The sequence below is a fragment of the Brachypodium distachyon genome, chromosome 4 (genome assembly GCF_000005505.3).
Source record: "Brachypodium distachyon strain Bd21 chromosome 4, Brachypodium_distachyon_v3.0, whole genome shotgun sequence".
In the NCBI taxonomy this organism is placed as follows: domain Eukaryota; kingdom Viridiplantae; phylum Streptophyta; class Magnoliopsida; order Poales; family Poaceae; genus Brachypodium; species Brachypodium distachyon.
Window position 1 is genome coordinate 3,203,907 of NC_016134.3, and position 16,940 is coordinate 3,220,846.

At 50.0% G+C, this 16,940-nt stretch overlaps 2 protein-coding genes and 1 long non-coding RNA gene across 5 annotated transcripts; 1 reads left to right on the plus strand and 2 right to left on the minus strand.

Moving 5' to 3' along the window:
* Window positions 1-360: 360 nt before the first annotated feature.
* On the minus strand, window positions 361-5,991 carry LOC104584840 (puroindoline-B). Its single transcript, XM_010240589.1, has 2 exons — window positions 5,683-5,991; window positions 361-522 (listed from the first exon to the last, which is right to left on the minus strand). The coding sequence occupies exons 1-2, from the start codon at window positions 5,989-5,991 to the stop codon at window positions 361-363; spliced, it is 471 nt and encodes a 156-aa protein (XP_010238891.1).
* Window positions 5,992-11,986: 5,995 nt separating this feature from the next.
* LOC112272434 lies at window positions 11,987-12,683 on the minus strand. Its single transcript, XR_002966203.1, has 2 exons — window positions 12,513-12,683; window positions 11,987-12,407 (listed from the first exon to the last, which is right to left on the minus strand). It is a non-coding gene; the product is annotated as an uncharacterized LOC112272434 (long non-coding RNA).
* Window positions 12,683-16,738, plus strand: LOC100838645 (protein rough sheath 2). 3 transcript variants are annotated; one of them, XM_024463167.1, is made up of 3 exons: window positions 12,683-13,195; window positions 14,989-15,235; window positions 15,342-16,738. In XM_024463167.1, the coding sequence occupies exon 3, from the start codon at window positions 15,396-15,398 to the stop codon at window positions 16,458-16,460; it is 1,065 nt and encodes a 354-aa protein (XP_024318935.1). In that variant the 5' UTR covers window positions 12,683-13,195; window positions 14,989-15,235; window positions 15,342-15,395; the 3' UTR covers window positions 16,461-16,738. The 3 variants fall into 3 exon arrangements, with proteins under 3 accessions (XP_024318935.1, XP_024318934.1, XP_003579268.1); XM_024463166.1 differs by having other exon boundaries at window positions 14,989-15,130; XM_003579220.4 differs by lacking the exon at window positions 14,989-15,235.
* The last annotated feature ends 202 nt before the right edge of the window (window positions 16,739-16,940 follow it).

Genomic DNA, 16,940 nt, shown 5'->3' on the forward strand with positions numbered 1-16,940 from the left:
TTAGATGGATTAATTTCTTTAGTTTGTTAGTTAAATTAAAACAAAGCATGGACATCCAAGCACATAATAATTATCTTGTATATATATGAATCATCGATCTCACCCTCTTCTCTCTTTTTTTAATCCTTTCACAAGTTTATATTATATAGTTTTGTTTAAAGATATTGTGCACAAATCACCACACACAGAAGAGGTGCAGCATATATACTCGGATGTTCACAAGAGAAACCCAGAAGATGAACATTTATTCATGCACTGTCCCATGAAAACATTTTTTTTGTCACATACACCGGTACGGTACGTGACATTTTATTACACACACCAATAGAAATTGGGCTACAATATGATGCTTTATCAACATCAGTAGTAGTAGTAATAGCCATTGGCGACAGGGACGTCGCAGCCAGCGCCCATGTTGCACTGAGAAGGCAGGCTCTTGGCCGTTAGCAGCACCTTCTTCACGTGATCCTGGGAGACACCCCAGAAGCCACCGAGTTCGCCTTCGATTGTCTTCCATATGGCCTCGATGTACTGTCCCCGTAAGGCCGTTGTCGTTTTTCTTTAGTTAAGTTCAGTAGCAAATAAGCTAGGCATGCAGCACGAGGTTGTTCGTGACTTGCCTTATTCCTCAGGTAGCTAGCTTAGTGCGCCGTCTTGACTGCGTCGTGGGATGGCACGAGCAAAGCGTCAAAGGCGGCATGATCTGGGCACGAGCGACGCCGTGGGATGGCGCGGCTGTAGGACTCGTTCTGTCCTGATTTTTCTCCTTTCAGTTAGATCGTACAGCTCGTTTTGAGAGTTGGTATAAGAAGCAATAAAAGTCGGATCAGAAAAGCTGCAACCGTTACGCAACACCAAACCTGTGTTTGTCTCTTGCTGATTCTACTCTCGCGTGTGTGTGTTCTGCAGCTCCGGCAACGTCAATTGGTATCAGAGCCCTGATCAGGTTCTGGTGATCTACGATGCCAAATTCCAAAGGTGATCGGTCGGTTTCCCGGTCCGTGACTCCGCCGCGTTCACGAACTCTAAGTCGTGGCCAGAGCCGCGGGAGACGACGCGATGGCCAGGTCGTGGTGCAGCAGGAGGTGGTGCGCGAGGTGAGCGGCAGCGGCGCCGTCACGTACCCCATGCTGACGCGCACGAACTACTTGGGCTGGGCGATTCTCATGCGAGTCCAGCTGCAAGGCGCAGGCCTCTGGGAAGCTGTAGAAGGTGAAGAGACGTCGGTGCGGCAGGAGCGGCAGGCGTTCAGCGCCATCCTGCGTTCGGTGGCGCCCGAGATGATGCGCGTGATCGCGGCCAAGGACAACGCGCAGGACGCCTGGGACGCGGTTAAGGTGATGCGCGCCGGCGTAGAGCGCGTCCGCGAGGCGAAGGCCCAGAAGCTGCGCAAGGAGTACGAGAACCTCGCATTCAAGAGTGGTGAGTCCGTTGAGGACTTTGCACTGCGGCTGTCTGGCCTTGTCACCGATCTGCAGCAGGTTGGCGACGACATCACGGAAGAGAAGGCCGTGAAGAAGCTCCTTCGCGTGGTGCCACCGAGAATCAAACCGGTGGCCGTCGCAATGGAGTCGTGCCTCGATCTGAAGCACATGTCGATCGAGGAGCTCTTGGGCCGTCTCTCTGCCGCTGAGGATGGGCTCGATCCAGAGCCGGAAGTGGGCAGCAAACTGCTGCTCACCGAGTAGGAATGGTCTGCGCGGCAACAGTCACGCGGGCAGGGCTCCAGCAGCGTCGGTGGCAAGGGCGGCAAGCCGGCTACAAAGCCGATGCCGCAATCACCGGACAAACCTGCACGCTCCGGCGAGCGCCGTAAGGGCAAATGTCGGTACTGCCACATCGAGGGCCACTGGGCCAAGGAGTGCAGGAAGAAGAAGCGCGATCAAGCGCGCCAGGAGAACCACGCGTACGTCGCGCAGGTGGAGGAGCAGGCCCCCGGGCTTCTCTTTGCCATGGCCGGCGACGGCGACGACGCCATCGACTTGCAGCTAGCACCCGCGGTGTACGCTGGAGCCAAGCCGGTACCTGCTCCTATACAACCTGTTCCTGGTGACCTACTCGTCCGCAACTCGAACCTCAACGAGAAGCTTTGTTCCGGTGCCCACCGACGACGAGCGTTGGTACTTCGACTCCGGTGCAAGCAATCATATGACCGGGTGCCGCGGGATGCTGACCAAGATCGACGAATCTGTGTGAGGTACGGTGAAATTCGGTGATGGCTCACCCGTTCAGATACATGGACGCGGTGTTGTTCTATTTACCTGCAAGAACGGAGAACACCGTGCGCTGACAGAGGTTTATTACATACCTCGTCTGCGCACAAGCATCGTGAGCCTGAGTCAGCTAGATGAAGGGGGTTGCAAATCAGTGATTTGTGATGGTGAGTTGCGCCTGTATGATCGTGATCGAGCTATACTAGCTCGTGTGCCAAGGGCCAAGAACCGGTTGTACCCAGTCACTCTGACCATGGCAACACCTGTCTGTCTGCTTGCCGGACGGACTGACAAAGCATGGCGTTGGCATGCCAGGTTTGGTCACTTGCACTTCAGAGCACTCCATGATCTGGGAGCCAAGGGTATGGTCAGAGGTATGCCCACGGTTCAGCGTATTGAGCAATTCTGCGAGGGGTGTTCACTTGGGAAGATGCACAGGACCCCATTCCCGCGCGTGTCAGCCTACAGAGCAGAACAGGTGCTTGAGCTGGTGCATGGAGACTTGTGTGGGCCGATATCCCCACCCACAGCAGGTACGAACAGCAAGTACTTCCTGTTAGTAGTTGATGATTGCAGCAGATATATGTGGTTGGAAGTGCTGAGGAGCAAAGATGAGGCTTTCAAAAAATTTCGCAAGATCAGGGCAACTGCAGAGAGTGAAAGTGCAGTGAAGCTCAGGGCATTCCGAACAGATCGTGGTGGTGAGTTTAACTCCATTGAATTCACCGAGTTCTGCAATGATCAGGGGATAAGGAGAAACACCACAGCTCCCTATTCTCCGCAGCAAAATGGTGTAGTTGAGAGGCGTAATCAGTCGGTGGTAGAGATGGTTCGCAGCTTGATGAAGAGCATGTGTGTACCAGCAGAGTTTTGGGGGGAGGCGGTGGGGACTGCCATGCATATTTTGAATCACTCACCCACTCGTAGCCTGAATGGGATCACACCCTATGAGGCTTGGAGGAAGAAGAAACCATCAGTGGACTACTTTCGCACTTTTGGCTGTGTAGCACACATGAAGATCATCGGCCCTGGTCTGACAAAGTTGTCTGACAGTGCACGAGCATGTGTATTTGTTGGATATGAGTCTGGCTCAAAAGCATACCGGGTGTATGATCCGGTTCAACGTCGTCTACATGTGACGAGAGATGTGATTTTTGAGGAGGATCGCAAGTGGGATTGGGGAACTGACAACTGCACACATGGCAAGTCGTGTGAATTTACAGTGGTTTATTCGGATGAGTTAGTACGAGTGTTAGTTTCAGCTTCACCTTCTGAATCTGTTCACTCCAGACAACAGTCTCCTCAAATTGATGCAGCCTCGTCAGAGGAACAACCACCAGACGAGCCTGTGATAGTGGAAGAGGAGCAACTTCAGCCTCCTATCCAACCGTCTCACCCAATGCAAACCCGAGCACAACATGGGATTTTCATGCCAAATAGAAAGTATGAAGATTATTTGGAATTGGCAGAGTACTGTCTGACAGCTGCAGAGGAACCCGACAGTGTGGATGCAGCACTGGGTGAAACCGCATGGCGCAAGGCAATGGAAGCTGAAATGGCTTCGATCAATGAGAACAACACATGGGTCCTAACTGAACTCCCTGCAGGTCACAAAGCTATCGGACTCAAGTGGGTGTTCAAGATTAAGAAAGACGCTGAGGGCAATGTTGTCAAGCACAAAGCCCGGTTGGTTGCAAAAGGCTATGCTCAAAAACAAGGAGTGGATTTTTATGAGGTATTTGCTCCTGTGGCCAGGATGGACACTGTTCGTCTGATGCTTGCTTTGGCAGCAAGTAGGAAGTGGTAGGTGCATCACATGGATGTTAAGTCTGCATTTCTGAATGGCAATTTGATGGAAGAGGTGTATGTTCATCAGCCGGCAGGATTTGTTGTTAGTGACAGTGTACACAAGGTGCTGAAACTGAACAAGGCCCTGTATGGTCTGCGTCAGGCTCCCCGAGCCTGGAATTTTAAGCTTGATGAATCTCTTGCATCACTCGGTTTTGAGAGATGCCCGATTGAGCATGCTCTATACCGAAGGGGAAATACTGACAGCTTCTTGTTGGTAGGAGTATACGTGGATGATCTTATCATCAAAGGCACGAGTGCAACTGAAATTAAAGTCTTCAAGGATCAGATGCATGAATTGTTCCAAATGAGTGATTTGGGACTTCTGAGCTACTACCTGGGAATCGAGGTGAGTCAGAAGGAAGGAGAAATCACTTTATGCCAGTCGAGCTATGTTGCAAAACTGCTAGAAAATGCAGGTATGGCAGCCTGTAATCCATGCTGTACTCCAATAGAAGGGAGACTGAAATTGGGGAGAGTGGAGACAAGAAAGGCATGGATGAAACCAAATATCGAAGTGTAATTGGCAGCCTTCGGTACTTGGTGAATACTCGACCTGACATTGCATACGCAGTTGGGATTGCAAGCCGATTCATGGAGTGTCCCGGGGCACAACATTGGGCCGCTGTAAAGCAAATACTTCGCTATGTGCGGGGAAATCAGTGATACGGCTGTAGATATACTTGCAGCGAAGTATCGCCTAATCTGATCGGTTACAGTGACAGTGATCTTGCGGGCGATGTGGATGATCACAAGAGCACGTCAGGCATGGTGTTCTTCTTGGGGGGGAGCACAGTTTCTTGGTGCTCGCAGAAGCAAAAAGTGGTGGCACTGTCATCTTACGAGGCCGAGTACATTGCGGCATCTACAGCTGCTTGTCAGGCAACATGGTTGAGTAAGCTGCTGGGAGAACTGCAGGGTATTCCACCTTCGGTCGTGAAGCTGTTCGTGGACAACAAGTCAGCCATAGCGCTGTCCAAAAATCTTGTGCATCATGACCGGAGTAAGCACATTGACACTCGCTATCATTTTATTCGAGAGTGCATTGCAGAAGGGAAGATTGATGTGGATGATGTTGGGACGGAGGGGCAGCTAGCTGATATCCTTACCAAGGCGCTGGGTCGCGTAAAGTTCATTGAGCTAAGGCGTAGACTTGGTGTAATCGAAGTCAAGCAGAGACAACAGCATTAGGGGGGAGATTTGATGTACTGTCCACTGTAAGGCCGTTGTCGCTAAGTCTGAAACTGTCGTTTTTCTTCAGTTAAGTTCAGTAGCAAATAAGTTGGGCATGCAGCACGAGGTTGTTCGTGACTTGCCCTATTCTTCAGGTAGCTAGCTTAGTGCGCCGTCTTGACTGCGTCGTGGGATGGCACGAGCAAAGCGTCAAAGGCGGCATGATCTGGGCACGAGCGACGCCGTGGGATGGCGCCGCTGTAGGATCGTTCTGCCCTGATTTTTCTCCTTTCAGTTAGATCGTACAGCTCGTTTTGAGAGTTGGTATAAGAAGCAATAAAAGTCGGATCAGAAAAGCTGCAACCGTTACGCAGCACCAAACCTGTGTTTGTCTCTTGTTGATTCTACTCTCGCGCGTGTGTGTTCTGCAGCTCCGGCAACGTCAGGCCTTGCAGCGGCACTGCGGCGGTGTCTTCGCCAACTCCTGGCAGCACCAGCCCTTGACCTCTTGGCAGCTGCCCTTCCTCCATTTATATGGCTTGGTGAACGGTATCTCCCGTGGCACCGTGCAACGCTCTGTCATGTAGTCCTTGCACGAGTCTAACTTCATATGCTCATCCTGGCATTGCGGATCTGAACCGCTGCCCTTGTCTCCGCGAGCGTGCGGGTCCTGTCCGGTATGGTCGGTGTACTGCGAAAAGGCGGCCGCACTTGCTATCAGAGCGAGGAGAGCGACAAGGAAGAAAGCGGTCTTCATGGTTGCCACTCTATGTTGTGTTTGAATTTTTGTATAGCTAGCTAGGGCGCGGGGAGGTCACGTCCGGCACGGCGCGGGACCCACGTGGCAGGGGATCGATCGAGCGCGGGCCTCGTGGGCTCGTTCCGTGGGCCAGCGAGTAGCAGGCTGCAGCTCTCTTTCTGACACGGCGCATGGGGCGGGCCCAGGATCTTGACAATGGGTATTCAAAATTGTTCTGATATTTCATTGATCAAATTCATTGGCGAAAATTTTGCATCTCTAATCGAGTGATTCCTGAGGTGTTGTCCTCTTGTGTGTAGTGTAGTGCGTGTGTGTAGCCGTTCTACGACCAACATTCAAAAGCGGGAGGCAGAGGAAAAGTCGCTAGGTTGTTGAATTTGAGACATGTTTGTTTTGAGATTTAAAAGAAGACGAGGAGGCACAAGGTGCAGGCATCGATCGAGGTCGTATGAGATTATGTATATGCCGTAAATGGTTCGATTTTCAATGATCTAAAATCCTACTTGGATCATTGGGACAATTCAAGGGAAGTATGAGATAATGGCCAGTGCATTTTAGGGATCAACGTTGCTTGAATACTAGTTTATCTCAAAATACTTTCTAAGTGCATACATATATAAAGTACAGTACATATATTCGTTCTTTTGCAAAAATTCCAAGGGTATTTAAATGAATTACCCTTGAATTGAGCTGGGCCCGCCCATGGCGCATGCGGCCCGCGCTACAGTTAGCTGATCGATTCGTAGCACACGGAGCCCGGCCGGGCCGGAGGGAGAGAAAAGCAGAGGATATGGCTGGGTCGGGTCGGGTACTTGGGTTCGGTCCCCTGTCACGTCTGTACGTTACGCGAAACATACGTGCATGCAGCAAAGGCCTCTGCTTCCAACGCTGCTGCCACATCGTGCCGCGGAACACGGACTACTACTACTAGTACCACCTTTACACAGTTTTACGTACGCTCTATCTACCGATCTCTAGCCGTGCCATGCATGCAGGCAGAGGGCAGGCCACTGACCGTGCGGGGCCCGCCACCAGACGCGCGTGTCAGCACGTGCTGCCCGCTGCCACACTATCTGACCGTCGTCCCCCGTTCCCACGGGCTATCATGGTCGATCCAACGGTCAGGGACCAGTGGGAGGGAGCGGGGCTCATCTACGGCTCAGACGCCTCCTAGGCTCTCGCCGTAGGTCTCTCCTCGGTTAGCGCGCCTGCCTGCCTGCCCCGGGTTGCTTGTTCAACTTCTTCTTCTTCTTCTTTCCTCTCTCGCTCTCTTCCACATTGATGGCAGATGGGCCGCGTCGAGAAGATCCGGCCGAGACTTGCATGCATGTGGGCGAACGTATGTACGTCCAGCGACGACCTGCCCAGCCACCAGTCACCTGCTACTACTGGCTGGCTTTCTTTCACACGCTAGCTGAGCTTTTTATCGGATGGCCTTCTCGCGTCACGTCACTTTGCATGCAGATATACTCGCAGGCGCCCCTGCGGAGAGAGTAGAATGACAACAGTAACAAAAACTGCCTGTTTCCACGTTCCTATGACCATTCCTTTCTTTAAGTAGTAGTTTATAGAATTTCTAAGTCGAGCAAAGCAAACTAATCCGGATGATCACTACGGTGCATATATATATTTCAAAAATTATATTTCATCGGCCGGGAAAAGTCGTACTACTGTAAACAGTTAACGGACGGAGCGGTTTTACTGCGACGGCTTCAATGCGGAACGACCCCGAAAGGGGAATGAGAAAAGTCAGCGGACGAGCTCCCTTCATCCCATGGAAGCAGCGGTCGAGTCGGGAAACGACATGGAGATGTCAAATCAAATCGAACGAACTCCAAAGGACGCCTATCACGACGAGAGCTAGCCAGGAGAGTAGCATAAATATAGCTAGGCCCGCATAGCCCCAGCCTATGATCTATCTCTGCCATCTCCTCTCCCCTCTGGCTATCGTTACGTAACGTAGCTCTTGGCAGGAGGCTAGCTAGGCCTAGTCTGACAGTCTCGGGCGCTCAGCACCACCAATGCATGGAGCAGCAGCAGGGGATCCCGTCCGTACCGGGCTGGAGATATTGCCGCCGGGAAAGTCGCTGACGTTTTGGATCCCGGCGCGTGCGTTATCGGGGGTGCCAATGGCATCGTGGGGCTGGGAAACCTGTGTGGGCTGGAGTAGCCGCTAGCCAGGGCTGTCGGTGCATGACGACGGACGGCGCGTGTGTGGGCTCTGTTACGTCAACCGAGAATTTTAAGACTTTTTTTGATATTAACACACTTTTTTCATGACATGTGAGTTTATTGCCATGCATCGGAGGATTACTCCATGCACCAATCTGAATTGCTGCGAAACACGTAATACTTGCTGAGGTGGTTATGACGAAAATGTTACGACGACGACGTGCGTGTACGAACGGACGTGAATCGAACGGTGCAAAAGGGCAGCGGACAGGGCTTAAAAGTTACTTCCTTCTATCATAAATTGTTGTCGAAATATTACATGTATCTTGACGTATTTTAAGAATAGATACGTTCATATTTGTGTAAATTTATGACAAAAATTTAGAATTGGAAAGAGTAAATTTAGACGGAAGCGTGGGGCGAGGCACGTACGTAAGCACGCAGCGGCCGGTAACGAGCGCGTCCACGTCGTACCGCGCGTCAAGCGTTCCAAGGCTAGCCCCACCAGAAGCGGCATCCCGTGTGTTTACGTGTATAACGTGTGTCATTACGCGCACAGTTCATACAGGCGCCTTTCGGTCCCGATCGATGGAAGAAATACACGTAAAAATACCCAGTTTACCCGAGAGTGAGAAAGAGATCAGCCCCGCGTGCAGGTCGCACATGGCCACGTCACCTCCTCCGTACGCTGTACGTATACCTCTCCGATCGCCAAACACGCCTAAATTACATACGGGCGCGCGTACGTACGTACAGAAAGATCGAGAGGGAACCCGGAGCAGTATGTGCGCCCCTGCCGACCAGTTTGCATGGGTGGGCCCCACATAACAATTGCCACGTACTGCTACGTGGCCCTGTCTGTCCAGCTCTGGACTCCGGCACCCGCTCAGCCGGTCGCTCGATCGATCTGCGGACCTTTATATTTTATTTGGACGATCGATCGTATTAGATCCCCCGAGCCGCGTCTTGTTCCCTTGGCCCTTTCCTTCCCCCCCGCGCTCCAACGTACAGTACGTCTGATGATCTCTGCCGTGCATGCATGCAAGCTGCTCTGGGCGCCTTGTGATCCCCCGGCCCTAAATGCATGCATGCGAACCCCTTTTTGATTTCTTCTCCTTGGCAGCCGCAGGCCAAGCAAGGCCAGGGTATTATGTAGCCTGCGCCTGAGCCCTGCGTGCTCGATCGCTAGATCCGGGCGGAGACCATCTTCCGGCCCAGCGTGCATATGCATGCATGCAGCAGCCCCTGAATCATCGGCCGGCCATTGAATTGGCCGGGGTCCGGCCTGCTCGATGCATGTCTACCTGGATGAGTCGAGTAGATCAGGATCTTGGTTAGGCCAGGTAGAGTTACTACAGTAGTATGTCTTTTCAATGGAATCATGCATGATTGACATGCATTAGAACGGTGACGTTTGTACCGGTGGCGAAAAACAATGAGTGCAAGTCGATTTTTAGAGACCCCGGGTTGATAGCAAGGGGCTAACTAACTAACTTAACAAGGGCCGCGGCCCTCTTCGATTCAAAAGTCCTTCAAATGATTGTTTTGGCGCGTTCTATGTACGCGTATACTTGCAACTAGCCCAACTTTAACTTCGGCATAGGGCCTAATGGTATGTACTGACTCCCAGCTGACCTCGACCTTAGCATTGCCATCTTTTTCCCCATCTTCATCTTCATCTTTTGTGTGTGTGTGTGTTTTGTCAGTAAAGACTCTGGCGAACGATGTGGAAAAAACAAAAGCTAGCTTAACCAAGTGGCATGGCTTATTTCAGCGTTTGTTCGGGACTGCGTTTTGCAGCCTGGTACTTTACTTGGCGTGTTATGGGTGAACCTCTGTTCCGTTATTTCGATAATGGAAACGATCAAGAGATCGTTTGGAAAAAGAAAAAAAGTGGCATGGGCCGCCGTAGACGAGACGAGCTACATGCATGGAGGGCTGTAAAAAAAAACTACACATGCATGGAGGCCAGCCAGTGGGTGCCCCAGACTATGATTTAGGCCTTTTTGGATCCGAGGGACGGAAAAATAAATAAGCGGGGACAGAAAAGTTTTCGCTCGTATAGTTAATGCTATAAAATTCTTAGGATGCAAAGAGATCTAATTAATGACATAAGTACACCTATAATATAAAATCAACTGAGTTTCGTCGTCTCTAAATTAGGTTGGCGACACAAGTACGTATATAAAAAGACAATACCGCGAGGTTACAGTTAGTACATACATATATACGTACATAACACAAGTACGTACGTACTCTGATCGACGGGTCGACGACGCTGTATGTATATGTTCCCGTGCATCTTGCGCGGCTGGTGACCACACAGCACTATACAGCATCTTCCTCCCCTCCAACCTGTAAACATGCTGCCCATTTGGAACTTGCTAATCAAGTACTCCTATATAGTGCAGCACCAAGCAAAACCACCTACGCTACAGTACAGGAATGAGCGAAAGAGAAAGAAGGGAAGATGTCGCCATGTGGGGGCAAGCAAAGGTAGGTCAGGAAGGAGGCGAGGCGAGGTCCCTTCATCCCTTGTCTCAATAATGCAGGAGAGGAGGCCCCCTGGCTACACTCCAGTAGTAGCACACTATGCGGCTCGCAACGCAACGGCGCTGTCTTGGGATCCCATCCATCATTGTTTTGTCACCGTGCAAATGTGCAATGCATTGGCCGGCCCGGGGACCAACGGTCGTGCGTGCGTGCGTGTATGTACGCGTGCATGCATATACGGGCAAGCTTGAGCTTAGCTCGATCGCCAGAGCCCGGAGAACGAAAATGTTTGCCCTCTCCTTCAAATCATGCATGTGTCGTTAGCTCTTGCAATTTCATGATTTTGTACGTACGCGTGTGTGTATGTAAATGAGTTGAGGTAGCACATCTTTTTTCAATACATGGAGAGAGATATAAGTCATGTGTAAATTGGAAAAGATTATTGTGGGTGGTATGTTCAATTGAAGAAACCGACTGACTATTAGCAAATCCGTTAGGTTTAAATGTCCCTTTGGAATGTTTCGTTTTTTATACTCTTTCTGTCAAAAAATAAGTGATGTGATTTTGTATAAATTTTTTATACAAATTCACGTCACTTATTTCCGGACGGAGGGAATAAAAGATTAGTATTTAGCTCAGCTCCTCTAAAAAGTTGAACTAATTAATGACAGAGCCTCTCACTAAAATAGAACAATCCAAGTAGAATCCACGAAAAATCATGTGTTGCCTAGAAGGAACTTAAGTATACATATTAATTACAGTTTTGTTGCTCAGAAGTCGCATGTTTTTTGTTACAGATCGACGTGTTTGGATGTAACTTAAAATACAACAATCCAAATGAAAAAAAATTCCATGTGTTCCTTACAAGGAACTTAAGTTTGCATATGAATTTACATGAACGAAACCTTAAAAAAGGAACCATCAGGAGGCCGATATCTTGCACGCATCATCGTGCCGGCAACCGTCTCATTCAAAGCTTCAATCGAGCCAACTTTAATCTGCACGTCCTTGGTTGTAATTAATTAACAACTTTTGGCCAGGTTTTATCGTCGGAACTGTTCAACTTTTCCTCCTTTCTTTAATTCTAAGATGAACAACGTTCGGAAAGAGACCCCTTCCTGACCTGACGTCCTCTCTCTCCCCTACTTTTGGCCAGGTGATCTTTGGTTCGTGCTCCATGGAAGCTGGAGCCAACACACTTTTAACGATAGCATGGCAATCCTAAAACCTGCCTCAAAAAGTGCATTACAAAGGTGTGACACGACTAGATATCGATCGGTCCATCGAGTATGATGCATGCATGGAAGCCCTTTTCACTTTTTCCCCCAGCCGACCCTTTTTGTTAATTATACGAGTACCCTTTTTTGCAAGTAATAACGAATCCAAGAGCTAATAGACAAATCGAGTTCTCCTTGACCCATCCAATAATTAATGAAACCATTTTTGTTAAGCTATATTGAATGCACTAATGCATACACATATGTGACGGGGTATCTTTTTGCATGGCTCTTGCCTTCGTTGGGTTAAGGTGCTGTGCGTGCAGGATGGGTTGGGGGGTACAGTAGAGCTGTAGAGGAGCCAGATTTGGGCCGGGAAGGGCATGGGTTACAGCCATTTCCCATGCATACATCGTCTCCAAGGAAATTCCTAACACAGTGTGTGGGCAACAGCCGATAGCAGCAGCAGCAAAGCTGATCAGCAGTAAGTTTCATGGTGCGTCAACAGTAGAGGGAGGTCCAGGCCAGGCACTGTGAAAAAAAGGTGGAGATGAGAGGGAAAAAAATGAGAGGAGGAGGCAAGGAAGCATGCATCTGCATTCTGCAAGAAAGAACTGAAGCACCATACAGACATACAGTACACAAACGCGAGGAGAGAAATTATTTGATTTGAGCCACAAGCCAGGCAGGCTCCATCTGTTGTTGCCATTGTTCCATCTCCTCTCCAACAGTGGTGCCTGCCTGCTCATGCTCATGCTCAGCCCCAGCCACTGTGAAGTCAGCTCCAAGCTAGAGACAGAGAGAGGAGGGGAGATGGATGCAAGCACATCTCCATGTGCTTGCAAAAATGCAACTGTGGAATGGGGCTGGCTGGGCTGCTGCTCTACCAAGTCTACCTCACCAGCTCTAGCTTTTTTCCCCTGTCTATAAATACGGAGGCCTCTCCTTTTTCTACCCATGGTGGTGTGGTGGCCCTTTTCTCCCTTTGCGCCTCGCGTGCCCTAATTTCTCGCTGCCTCCTGTCTCCTCCAATCCTTTCCTTTCCTTTACCCCCACTTCCATATATACACATACACCGCTCTGTCCGAACCAACACACACACTCTCACAGACCCACTGGGGTGAAGAGAGAGGGGGGCTCACACTGAGCTGCTGGGTGAAGAGAAAGGAAGGGAGAGGGAGAATCTTTCGGTTGAGATCTCCCTTTGCAATAATTCTGGGCTTCCTCCTCACCTGCTATCTCTCTCTCTATTGGAGCTGGGTGTTCTTGATTGAGAGGCCAGGAGCAGAGCAAGAACAGGATGGTGTAGTGGTGCCTCTGTAAGTCTTCTTCTTTGAACAACTTAGTAATGTCCACTTGGTTTGCTCTCATCTCATCTTGCTTAGTTGCTTTTGAGGGTTGTAATTGTTTCTGGATAGGTTTTTTGTTCATGTTGATTGTGAGTACTAAAGATGGTTTATTTTTGCCCTTCTAGTTTTATTGGCTTTAGGGAAGGTATATAGAGGCTGCTTTCATGACTAGGTTTATTAGTCACTAGTCTACTTAGCTAGCTTGGAGATAGGATTATGTGTCTTTTTTATGGATTGTGGCTCGAGGTGGTTTGGCTACTTGACTGAAAATGCTTCTTTTGGATCTTAGCATTTTAACGCAATGGTTTGTAGATGATGTGGTAAATCACTTTCTTGATGTCCCCTTGCTTCTTTTGGATCTTCCTTAGCATTTCTCCCGCCAGCCAGATGTATAATTTTTGTCTTTCATTCTTTTTCTGGGTTCTTTCTTGATTCCTAGCTGAGACATGCTAGTACTATTTGGAGTGTTTTGGAGGGTATGGAATGTTTACTTCCTTTCTTGTTGAAGATAAGTAAACTGGCCGGCTTCTTTGCTAGAGATTTCCCATTTTTTACATCTCCATCATTTCCTCTTTGATTGCTCCATGATTGTTTATTTTCTGCTTCTCCCTCCTCCCATATCCTTTCGAATATTCACATAGATGTGAAAAACGAGCCCAAACAGAGAAGGATACAGAATGATGAGTAGTTGAGAACTTTCTATATGATTGTTTGCCTGAATCATAAGAATACACCCGTCCGCACAGATTGAGTTTCATCATACTACTTGCAGTCAGAACACCACATTGATTTATTTGGCCTGAATATTTTTCTTTCCATTTCTTCAAAGACCTTGTAAAGCTTGAATTAGGAGATGAACTTGACGAGCCAATCTCAACACCCTTGATAATTACTTGCTCCTAAGAACTTTACGAGAAATAGTTCCCTCCAATCTTGCTCTTCTCACGAACATGTTGGCCTGCAAAAATCCACCAACTTGGCTGCCAGTAAATCTTGCAGAATTTACTGTTCATTCAAAGAAGCTGGTGCCCCAAAAAAATCCAAATGTAAACTCCCAAGTCGGTGGTTGATTAGCCCTGAACTGACGCCTTTTAGTGCGGAATTAGCAATCATCATGTGGGGTTGCGAAATGGTCCTGGCATCTCATCACATTAATTTGGATTTGCTTCTGCCCCTTGCTTTGCACATTCTCTCATTTTGTTGTTTTCCTGAAGGTATTAGTTGGGCAATTTGGCAGACTTATGTAGCTTGGTCCTTGATCATCACACAAATAAATGCTAGATGGCGACATTGCCTCCATGTTGATAGTGATATAGCATGGACTGACTTTTAGTTCAGAGATGGTTATTTCTCAGTTCCTCCCTAATCCCTACCACTGGTTTTTGGTAAAAAATAACAACAATTTGTTACCTTGCAGTAGTTCATTAGTAACTGTTACATTTAGAAACTTGCAAGTTCTACTGTCACTTGAAAGTAGTAATAATTGACTGATTGTGCAATGTCAAGAGAACAACTTTTGAACAAAAAATGGGTGCCAAAGTATGTATGGTTCTAGTGAGTGTGCATTGGCTGCTTCTAGAGGCAGTGCTAGTGCTACTAGTAGCAAGCAGACTACGCAAGTGTTGCTGCTGGTCAGAGCAATGCATCCCTGAACCGAGACCTATAAATGCTGCACTGCAATGAATAATAAAGCATCTAACCACCAGCCATCTCTGGTAGTACTACCTTTTTTCCCTGAAGATTATTAGTATCACTGCATGCAGCTGCTCCAGCCTAAACGCATTTAAGCATCCTCCCCCACCCAGTGGTCACTGCTCAGCTCGTGCAAACAGCTGCTGCTGTTCTTCTTCTCCACTCAGAGCAGGGAGCCAACCAGAAGCCATGCCTGTTCTTCCCTGAATCAACGTGCGTGTGTGTGTTCTTCTCTTCTTTCATTCTGAGGAGATACAATTCCCATCCATATCCTTCTATCATACCATGTGTTGCATTAAGCTAAAGATCCCATAAAATGTCTGTGTTTTCTTTTGCAACAATCTACTATTGCATACCCTTATGCTATGTGTTGCATTGAGCTAGAGATGTGATTACTTTGTATCTGGATTAATGGATTGTGCAGAGTGCAGTATGAGGAGAGAGGAGTTGAGATGGGCGATGGCCTGTGCAAGTGCAGATGCAGATGAAGGAGAGACAGCGGTGGCGGCCTGAGGAAGACGCCATCCTTCGAGCCTACGTCCGGCAGTATGGGCCCCGGGAATGGAGCCTGGTGTCGCAGCGGATGAACGTGGCCCTGGACCGCGACGCCAAGTCCTGCCTGGAGCGCTGGAAGAACTACCTCCGGCCCGGGATCAAGAAGGGCTCCCTCACCGACGAGGAGCAGCGGCTCGTCATCCGCCTCCAGGCCAAGCACGGCAACAAGTGGAAGAAGATCGCCGCGGAAGTGCCCGGGCGCACGGCCAAGCGGCTGGGCAAGTGGTGGGAGGTGTTCAAGGAGAAGCAGCAGCGGGAGATCAGGGATTCACGGCGGCCGCCCCCCGAGCCTAGCCCCGACGAGCGGGGGAGGTACGAGTGGTTGCTGGAGAATTTCGCGGAGAAGCTTGTCAAGGAGAGGCAGATCGCGGCGCCGCCCGCCATGGCTGGTGGTGCGCCCTTGCTCCCGCCGTGGATGTCGTCGTCCAACGCGGTCGCCATGGATGTCGTAGGGCCCCTGCCACCGCCTTCGCCGTCCGTGACGCTCAGCCTCGCGTCCGCTGCCGTCTCCGCTCCCCCGCCAGCGGCGGCGGCGCCATGGATGCAGCAGCAGCAGGAAGCGTTCGGGTTGGTGGCGGCTAGGGTTCCGGCGGGGGACGCGATGGCGGAGGTGGCGGAGTGCTGCAGGGAGCTGGAGGAAGGGCACAGGGCGTGGGCAGCGCACCGGAAGGAGGCGGCGTGGAGGCTGAAGCGGGTGGAGCTGCAGCTGGAGTCGGAGCGGGCGAGCAGGCGGAGGGAGGCGGCGGAGGAGTTCGAGGCCAAGATGCGGGCGCTGTGGGAGGAGCAGGCGGCCGCCGTGGAGCGGCTGGAGCAGGAGTACCGGGACAAGGTCGCGGGGCTCCGCCGCGACGCCGAGCTCAAGGAGCAGAAGATGGCGGAGCAGTGGGCGTCCAAGCACGCGCGCCTCGCCAAGTTCGTCGACCAGGTCGCCGGCGCCTCCTCCTGCCGCCGCTGGCCGCCCGGCGAGATGAACGGCGGCGGCCGCTGACTCGCCCGCGCCGCCATTCGATCTCCTCTCTCTTAGTGGAAGTGGAACGCCACGTTCGAAACCACATCGACACGCTGCATTTGTTTAGTTTTCTCTCGAGATCGTATTATCTCGTTTACTGCTGTTGGAAGCTTCGCTTCTCTTTTTAGGTGATCATCAGAAATGTAATGATGCTGCTGCCACTGCCTTAGTTTCGTTTCATTTCTGTCGTCTTAGATTACCGTTTCTTAGCACTGAATAATAAACTTTTCAGAAATTTAGGACAAAGTTGCAAATCACTGGTCTGGAATTATTCCTTCGCCATCTTCATCATAATTTAAACTTGCATACTGTTTGATCCCGGCAGCAGGGGACACATTAGATGCAGAAGACAATGAAAACATATTTGAAGGTGGGATGCAAGCGGGGATTCCTCTCATATGCCAACCGAGACTTTCTAGTTCAAAATTTTGCTCAAAGTTTGTGACAGCACAGACTTTC

Excerpts from the sequence above, each read along its gene's own strand:
- LOC104584840 (XM_010240589.1), bottom strand. The coding sequence starts at position 5,991 with ATGAAGACCGCTTTCTTCCTTGTCGCTCTCCTCGCTCTGATAGCAAGT. Across the intron at positions 523-5,682 it reads CGCCGCAGTGCCGCTGCAAG|GCCATATGGAAGACAATCGA; the intron begins GCCTGACGTTGC and ends CAGTACATCGAG.
- LOC100838645 (XM_024463167.1), top strand. The coding sequence starts at position 15,396 with ATGCAGATGAAGGAGAGACAGCGGTGGCGGCCTGAGGAAGACGCCATC.